At 41.4% G+C, this 9,976-nt stretch overlaps 1 protein-coding gene across 1 annotated transcript; it reads right to left on the reverse strand.

Annotated features, from left to right (window-relative positions):
• Window positions 1–8,089: 8,089 nt before the first annotated feature.
• Window positions 8,090–8,488, reverse strand: LOC147960057 (uncharacterized). The gene has a single exon (XM_087533113.1). The coding sequence runs from the start codon at window positions 8,486–8,488 to the stop codon at window positions 8,090–8,092; it is 399 nt and encodes a 132-aa protein (XP_087389239.1).
• Between the last annotated feature and the right edge of the window lie 1,488 nt (window positions 8,489–9,976).

Raw genomic sequence — 9,976 nt, forward strand, 5'->3', positions numbered from 1 at the left:
TATTTTATTCAAACAGCAAGCAAAACAAAATTAAATGACATTCCAAGGATAGCACATATCATGTGAACAAGCAAAAACTTAGGCTCAACCAAAACTGACTGATCATTGTTGAAGAAGAAAGGTGGGATACCAACCAGGGCATCCCCAAGCTTAGATGCTTGAGACTTATTGAAATATTTATTAGGGATGCCTTGGGAATCCCCAAGCTTGAGATCTTGTCTCTTCTTAATTCCTCTCATCAAGGTTTCCCTAATTCTTAAAAACATCATCCACACAAAACTCAACAAGAACTAGTGAGATAAGTTAGTATAAATCAAAGCAAAACCATATCATTCTCTACTGTAGAAAATCACTAAAATTATAATTTGACATTGCATACTAAATGCCTCTACATATTTAATAGTTTCATCCTCAAATAGAATCATTAAGCAAGCAAACAATGCAAACATGGCAGCAATCCGTCTAAACAGGACAGTTTGTAAAGAGTGCAACAAGATTCATACTTCTCTAACACCAAAAATTCTGCAAAATTTCCACACTATAGAAAATTTGTTGTGGCTTATTTTGTAAAAATTTGAAGATTTTTTCATGTTCTGACTTTTCTGGAGAATTCAAACAATGATAGAAAACTTTCTATATTCAAACAACAACATGTAGACTTGCAAAAATAAGCATGGTAAAGGCTATACTTGACATTTTTATTGAAATCAAAGATGCAAAACTTTATTCTAAATAACAGCAATAAAATCCTAATAAAATAAAATGATGCTCCAAGAAAAACTCATATCATGTGACGAATAAAAATGTAGCTCCAAGTGCGGTTACCGATAATGTTGAAGATGAAATAGGGGATGCCCTCCGGGTCATCCCCAAGCTTAGTTGCTTGGGTATTCCTTTAATATTACCTTGGGGTGCCTGGGGAATCCCCAAGATTAGGGTATTCACACTCCTTATTCTCCTCATATCGATATCTCACCCAAAACTTGAAAACTTGAATCACACAAAACGTAACAGAACTTCATGAGTTGCGTTAGTATAATAAAGCAAATCATTCACTTGGTACGGTCAAAGACAAGATTAATAATTGTTTCCGCATAATGCATACTATACCTTTTCATTTCGACAATTTATATTGGGCAATATAAGCCATAGAAACTAGAAAACAAGCAAACTATGCATTGAAAACATAATCTGTCAAAAATGGAACAGTCCGAAATGATCTGAACAATGGCCATACTTCTGTAGATCAAAAAATTCAGGAAAATTAGGACAACATGGGAAAGTTTTATATCAATAATGTGCGAAGAATTCAGAGCCAAAGCACATTTCTGTGAATTTACAAAACTCTAGAATTGGGTGCAAAAGTTTCAGTTTTTTTCATAAAATCAAGTCAACTATAATCCACACTATCCCAAAGGCTTTTCTTGGCACTTTATTGAAACAAAAGCTATAAAACATGATTAATACAGTAGCCTAATCATGTGAACACACAAAAACAGTAGGTATAAATATTGGGTTGTCTCCCAACAAGCACTTTTCTTTAATGCCTTTTAGCTAGGTGACACGTCTCCGCCGTATCTATAATTTTTGATTGTTTCATGCCAATATTATACAACTTTCACATATTTTTGGCAACATTTTATATGATTTATTGGACTAACATATTGATCCAGTGCCAGTTCCTATTTGTTGCATGTTTTTTGTTTCATAGAATATCCATATCAAATGAAGTCCAAATGCCATAAAAATTTATGGAGAATTATTTTGGAACATATGTGATTTTTGGGAGGTGGAATCAACGCAAAAAGGAGCCCACAACCCCCACAAGACACCAGGGCGCGCCCCAGGGCCCAGGCGCATAGTGGTGGGTTCTGGTCACCTCATAAGGCAGTTTCTGCTCTACTTCGGGCGCAAGGAAGCTTATATCCAGAAAAAAAATCGTGTTAAAATTTCAGCGCAATTGGAGCTACGGATCTCAGGATATTTAAGAAACAATTTTGGGCCAGAAAAGAGGAACGCGAAATAGAAGAGAACATAGGGATAGATCCAATCTGGGAGGGGCTCCCGCCCCTCCGCCACCATGGAGGCCATGGACCTAAGGGGGAACCCTCCTCCCATCTAGGGGGGAGGCCAAGGAAGAAGTAGAAGAAGGAGGTGGGCTCTCTCACCCTCTCTCCCGGTGGCGCTGGAACGCCGCCGGGGAAATCATCGTGTGACATCGATCTACTCCAACAACTCTGTCATCTTCACCAACATATTCATCACCTTCCCCCATCTATCTACAGCGGTCCACTCTCCCGCACCCCGTTGTACCCTCTACTTGAACATGGTGCTTTATGCTTCATATTATTATCCAATAATGTGTTGCCATCCTATGATGCTTGAGTAGATTTTTGTTGTCCTACCGGTAATTGGTGAATTTCTATGGTTTGTTTAATTTTCTTGTGGTTATGTTGTCGTCCTTTGGTGCCCATAATATAAGCGCTTGTGTGGATCACACCATAGGGTTAGTTTTATGTTGATAGGACTATGCCTTGGAGGGCAAGGGTGACAGAAGCTTCTTCCTACCATAGAAATTGATGCATACATGATTGAAGGGGGGCCAATATATATCTTATTATTATGGTGGCTTTTACCTTAATGAACGTTAGTAGTTGTGGATGCTTCCTAATAGTTCCAATCATAAGTGCATAGAATTCGACGACATGCTAGCAGTGGCCTCTCCCACATAAAAACTTGTTATCGGTCTAGTAACATAGTCAATTGCCAAGGGACAATTTCGCAAATCCTACAACTACTAATCCACACTCGCTATACTAATTTAATTGTACTTTGATTAGAACAACACCTACATTTTATTTTTCACGTTCTTTATTATCTTGCAAACCTATCCTACCATACCTACAAAGTACTTCTAGTTTTATTCTTGTTCTAGGTAAAGCAAACATTAAGTGTGCGTAGAGTTGTATCGATGGTCGATAGAACTTGAGGGAATATTTATTCTGCCTTTAGCTCCTTGTTGGGTTTGACACTCTTATTTATCGAAAAAGGCTACAAATGATCCCCTATACTTGTGGGTTTTCAAGACCTTTTCTGGCGCCGTTGCCGGGGAGCAAAAGCATGGGGAGAATATTCTCGTGTGTGCTTGTTTGCTTTATCACTAAGTAGATTTTATTTTTTGCTCTTTTTTTCTATCTTTAGTTATGGGTAGGAAACGTAAAATACCAAAAAGAGTTATACCTACTAAACCAATGGTTGAAGAACCACCAAAATCTATCATACCTCTGAAGCTTTCTACTTGGATCATCTTTAATCCCTATGTGCTCGTGCTAAAAACCCAACTAGTTTAGTTGATGGAAAATCATTAAATGATCATGCTTATTTTGCGTGACACCACTTATCTCAAAAAGGGAACCTTTTACGGCATCAAATTAATACTATGCAATGCTATGCTTGGCATTTATGTGAATTATATGATTTTACTTGTTGTTCTGGAGACCCTAAGAAACACCTTCCCTACCAATGTGAGTTTAGTGACAATGGAATCTTATCTTCTTATGCTAAAGGTGTTTATAATTACTATGATATTGAACAAATTGAAGAATTTGTTGCTTTTAAGGGTGCTTATGAAATTGCTTCTTTGATTGAAAAGTATGATGCTACTCTTTGCAATCTGAAAATTCGCCATACTTAAATATTGCTATGAAAACTATGCTTCTAATTCTTATGTTAAACCATATATTGAGGACTCCTCCACCGCCCAAGAAGATATTAATATTTTGTAGGAAACTGATGACACTGTGAGCTCATTAGATGAAAAAGATGAGGAGGAGAGTGAAGAACAAAAGGAGGAAGAGCGGATTAGCTACCCATGCCCACCTTCTAATGAGAGTAACTCTTCAACTCATACATTGTTTAATTTCCCTTCATGCTTACTGAAGGATGAATGTTATGATAATTGCTATGATTTGATTCATTTGAAATATCCCTTTTTGATGAAATTGATGGTTCCTATGCTTGTGACTAAGATGCCAATATGAATTGTGCTTATGGAGATGAACTTGATATAGTTCCTTATGCTAAGAATGAAAATTTTGCTATTGCACCCACACATGATAGTCCTATTATCTTCTTGAATTCTCCCAACTAAACTATATCGGAGAAGTTTGCACTTATTAAGGATTACATTGATGGGTTGCCTTTTATTGTTGCACATGATGATTTTGATGAATATAATATGCATGTGCTTTCTGCTCCTACTTGCAACTATTATGATAGAGGAACTATATCGCCGGCTCTCTATGTTTCCAACACGATAATATTGCAAGAAACTGCTTATGCTATGTATTGTCCTTTACCTGACGTGCATGAATTGTTCTTTTATGACATGCCGATGCATAGGAAGAGAGTTAGACTTCGTCATTGCATGATATATGTTGCTTTGTGCTCACTACTAAATTATAAATCATTGCTAATTAAAATTGGCTTTGATATACCTTGGGATCCGGGTGGATCAATTACATGAGCACTTTATGCCTAGTGTTGGTGCAATAATTTGTCTCCTTACATTTTGGAATTTGTTGACATAAACATTATGGGACTTATGTGTTTGCTAGTGCACATAGAGTAATAAGTCCCTAGAATCAAGAGGATTTTTGGTTGAAACGACGAAGATAATCCCCTGCGTGGTAGTGAAGATTACCACCAAAGATTATGTTGAAAGAGTGATCCCTCAAAATTGCTGATGTGATGTAATTGGTTGGGTGTTCATTCGAAGGAAGTGACTGCGACCGAGGATATTGAAGATGAAGTGAAGACGTAGCATTTATTTTGTTGTTTCTCTTCTCTTTATTGAGTCAGAGGACCACCGTACAATTAAGAGGGCTGTAGCGTTCGAAGCTTTGATTTCTCTGATGCTAAACCCAAATCGTATGGAAGTTGCAAGAGAAATCTCTTTGAGCTCCGAGGAAATACTTGTTAGCAAGAGACTGTGATGTTCTTCGTTGCGGGAGATTATTCTCGGACTGAGGAGTTAGCATTACTTGTTCCTCAAGTGATGTAACTGTTGCTCTTTGAAATCCGACTTTTGAGAACGTGTCGATTGGCCATTGGCTGGACTGCGGGTCCAAAATGGTCATTTCTCACCAGGGAAGGTTGTGGCTATAAATAGCCACCCCACGCCGGCGTTGTCCGATGGCTGCTCCACTTGATTCTGAGAAGATTGTTGAGCAACCCCCTCTCCGAGTGATTTGAGTTTAAAATCCACCAAGAGAAAAGCCCTAGAGACGAAAAATGAGATAGTGGTTCAGCATCACTCGAATCTAAGTCCAGTACGCTCTGGCTATTACCCTTGAGAGCTATAAACTCTCTAGACAGTTAGGTGTCAATATCTTCAGAGACCAAGAGTCGTTGTGGTTCTCGAAGAAGAAGTCTATAAAGGTTTGGAGATAGCCTCAAGTATCTACCATGAGTGATCGACATTGGTTGATGAACCAATTTTCGAGAAGAATAGGGCGAAGAGAGTTTATCTTCCATGTTAAGTCACAACCCCTCCAACCATAGGTAGTCCTTGTGCAGAAGGATGAACTGGTCTACCAAATACCTTGTTGCCATCGAGCATCACTGGTTACCTCTATTCTCCCTCGTTTCTTTCGAACATTTTCAATTATGTGGTTTGTCTCGATGCATGCTCTTAGTTTCCATTCGATAGCTTGTATTCGCTCACTGTACTCTGTTTTCATTTGCTCTACTGTTGGGTTTCGAGAGTTTTGTGATTTATGGAAGAAATTTTAAAACTCCCATTCACCCCCCGCCCCTCTCTGGTAGACATACTTTGTTCCTACAATTGGTATCAGAGCGAGGTACTCCTTGACTGTGCTCATTTTGGGCTAACCACCTTGGAGTTTAAGTAGGGTCTTTAGTGAGCTAAGCTACAAGTGAAATCTCAAGATTCCCATCATTGATGGAATGGACTATCCCTCATGGAAGGAGAGGATGAATATCCATCTCCGAGCCATTGATGATGACATGTGGAATGTGGTGCAGAATGGATTCACGGTTGAAGTGCCCCAAGTCCCCACTGACCAGGAGAAGAAGCTTATTCAGATGGATGCTCTAGCCAAACATGAAATTGGTGGCCATCTCTCTCATGCTCAATTTCTTTTTTATCGTTAGTGTGAAACTGCGAAGGAATTGTGGGATATTCTCAAAAAAATCAATGAAGGTGTTTCAACTTAGAAAGAAGCTCGCATTGATAATCTTCGGGCAAAATTCAATTGGTTCAAGAGCATTGGAAATGAAAGCTTTCAGCAAACTATTGATCGTCTGAGTGACGTAGCAAATGACCTTCAAGGTATCGGCGCCAAAGACATCACTGATCACGAAGTTGTGAAGAAACTGCTTCATTCTCATGACACTTCATTCGACACACTAGTTCTGATGATTAGGGAACTACCTAATTTCAAAGATCTCGACTCTGGTGATATCATGGAAAGGTTAAACACCCACAAGGAACAAGAAGAAGAAAAGAGAGATCTCTATGGCGCAGGTCACCACAAAAGTCATGCTCTCAAAGTTGTGGCTGACTCTTCCTCCGAAGGAAATGCCTAAAAGATTGTGATGACCCAGAAAGGCTCAGCAAAGATCTCGCACTAATCACGAAAAGATTCCAGCGCCTTCATGGGAAGAATCAATTCCAGAAGAAAGGATCAAGCAACTCTGGCGGTTCAAAATCTTCATCAAAACCTATAGGAGACTACACCTGCTTCAAGTGCAAAAAGCCAGGACATTTCATTTCAGACTACCCTCTTTGGGAAGCTGAAATCCATGCCAGTGGAAGATATGATTCAGGAAACTACCATAGCAAGGGCAAGAGCAAGAACTATGATTCCGATGATGAGAAGAAAATGAAGAAGCTCTTCTAGAAGAAGGACAACTCCCCTTCCAAGTCTTCACCAAGATCTTCCTCAAGGAAACCTTCCAAGTCCTCCTCCAACCGCAAGAATACCTCTTGCAAGGCCAAGGCTTAAATAAGCAAGGAGATGGACTCTGATGAAGAAGAATCATCCGACCCCGAAGAAGCTAATGAATCTGATGAGGATTATCACTACTGCAGGATGCTGCTAACACGACACTACGATCAGAGACCCTTCGACAAAACTATGTGCGATGCAATAATCGCAAACGGTGATGTAAAAAAGGTCAAAAAAGGTGCAAAACGTTTGCGATGACGGATGCATCAAACACGGTTCAGAATTTAGTTGCGTCTGCGATGAAAGGCATATGGTTCAGTTCAATGAATTGTTTGCGATGAGGCAGAAGAACAGAAACGGTCAGCCATATGAAGGTGTGTGCGATATACAACATATGGTTCACTTGGATGAACTGTTTGTGATTAGGTAACACAAAAGAAACGGTCAACCAGATCAAGGTGTGTGCGATATATGGCATATAGTTCACTCGGATGAATTGTTTGTGTTGAGCCAAGAGAACAGAAACGTTTCAATTTAACAAGATGTGTGTGATACACGGCAAACAGGTCTGTAATCAGAAATGTGTGCGAAGACCGATAATAACACAGACGATTGTTGCTAATAACACGTGTGTGTTGTGCGTTGGGATTGCATATAGAACAACAACATATATGTATATATATACACACACACACGTATAAGGACATGCTTGCATTACAAAATTAAACATCCAATTACATAGGTGGCTACTACACACATGACATTTCCACACACCAAAGTCAACTATATATTACATGCATGATTAACTAGGATAAACGATCATCTGATCATCATCTACTTCTTGGGACGCTTGCCGCTGTTGCTCTGCTTGTGGTTCGATCTGGCCTCATCGATCTCGGTAACGAGGCACTTCCTCGTGTAAACGATCCGCCTGTTCATCTCGTAGCATGTGTACACGCTCTTGGCCGCGAATCTGAGGTGAGGTTCATCCACTTGCCGCATCCAGGCCCCGTGCCAGGATACGGGACGTGTTCTGTTGGCATCCTGCTTCATCTTTTCGTAGTATGGGTCTATGATGGATGGGGCGAGTTCAAACAAGGAGTCCTTCTTCGTGCTTCCTAGACCCTGTAGTGCTCACGGATTTCGACAAGGTTCTTGCAGGCCAAGGCCGTAACCCTGAGCGCTTTTACATCGTCGGTGGTTTCCACTATAGCGAACTTGTAGTCGGTGCTATTGACAAACCTGGTGAAACGGTCACAAGGATCTGTGGCCATGCAGTAGTAGTAGATGAGGACATGATGGCGCATGCACAAATGGGCGATGTCAACCTTCTGATCTATGTTGGGATGATTGCCGGTGTACTGGAGGTCGATGACGACCACCTTGTACTTATCTCGAGCAAGAAACTGCTCAACGGTGTTGATGTAGTCGTTCACCACGGCCGGGTCGATGGTGTACACCACCGAGAGATCCGTCACCCTCGTGTGGGTCTCCACTTTATGCTCGCCGAACTCCATTGGAGCGTCGCTAGACATCCCCTCTCTATGTGTCGTGATGGGTGTGCTTGTTGTGTTGTGGGGCGCGATCGAAAGGTTGAAGAGACTAAGGTTATAATGGCCGCGAGAATTAAAGGGAAAGTCGGACGACCTGGAATATCAGCATGCCCGGATGGCAGTTCTAATTTGCAGCGCGTAACTCCATCATGCCGCACATAACTGCATCGCGTGGTGACGTGCGCAGTGCAACCGCATGCATATGGGGCCCCTGACGTGATCGTGCACAGGCCCAACCGCTAGCAGAGCGCGCGTGGAGGGACACGAGCAGAGCGCTCCGTGGTCGCCTCAACGACGAGGAACCATATATATGCATATAACAGTTGAACACACAAGGAAAAGCTGTCCACAAGCCGAGCGCACCGGTGGACGTGAGCACAACGCGCTCCGGAGCCTAACGGCGAGCAGAGGTCAACACAGTGATACGTGGCAAATAAGACGAACTGTGTGAGCGATGTCGGAGACATCAAGCACGAATTGGATTAGAGTTGCATGTGAGATACATGGCATATAGTTGATCCATCCAAGCTGTTTGTGATGGAATAAGCCGTGTGTGTTGTGGGCAAACGCTTGCTAGTATATAACCGTTTGCGATTGATGAGTCTATCACCGACGGATTACCTAGTGTGGTCCATGTGCGATGTGATATGCTCTTCCAATATAACCGCTGACAAGTCATGTATGGGTTTGACACAATGACTTCCAATTACTCTGTCATATGCTCTTCCAATATGAAGTTTAGCCTTTTGGAGCCTCTTCCATTCTGTAGTACTTGCTGGCTCTGATCAATAAACCATTCATCTTTCCTAATTAAATGTGTGTTCAACCTCAGTACCCTCAGCACCCTTGCTCTGGCAAGAAAGAACCTGGCGAGTGTAATCTCCGGCAAGGTCCCTCGGTAGGAGTTCAAAGTAACATTTGAGAGATGTAGATCTAGGCATTCAATGTGATTGTCGTTATAAATATTATCCACCTCCGGGCCTATTATTATTGATACGTCTCCAACGTATCTATAATTTTTGATTGCTCCATGCTATATTATCTAATGTTTTAGACATTATTGGGCTTTATTATCCACTTTTATATTATTTTTGGGACTAACTTATTAACCGAAGGCCCAGCCCAGAATTGCTGTTTTTTTGCCTGTTTTAGGGTTTCGAAGAAAAGGAATATCAAACGGAGTCTAAACGGAATAAACCCTTCGGAAACGTGATTTTCTCATCAGATAAGATCCAGGAGACATGGACCCTCCATCAAGAAAGCCACGAGGTGGTCATGAGGGTGGAGGGTGCCCCCCTAGGGCGCGCCCCCTGCCTCGTGGGCCCCTCGAAGCTCCACCGACGTACTTCTTCCGCCTATATATATCGATGTACCCCCAAACGATCGGGGAAGGAGCCAAAAACCTAATTCCACCGCCGCAACTTTCTGTATCCACGAGATCCCATCTTGGGG

The sequence above is a fragment of the Triticum urartu genome, chromosome 7A, assembly GCF_056163025.1.
Source record: "Triticum urartu cultivar PI428250 chromosome 7A, HENAU_Tu73, whole genome shotgun sequence".
Lineage (NCBI taxonomy): Eukaryota > Viridiplantae > Streptophyta > Magnoliopsida > Poales > Poaceae > Triticum > Triticum urartu.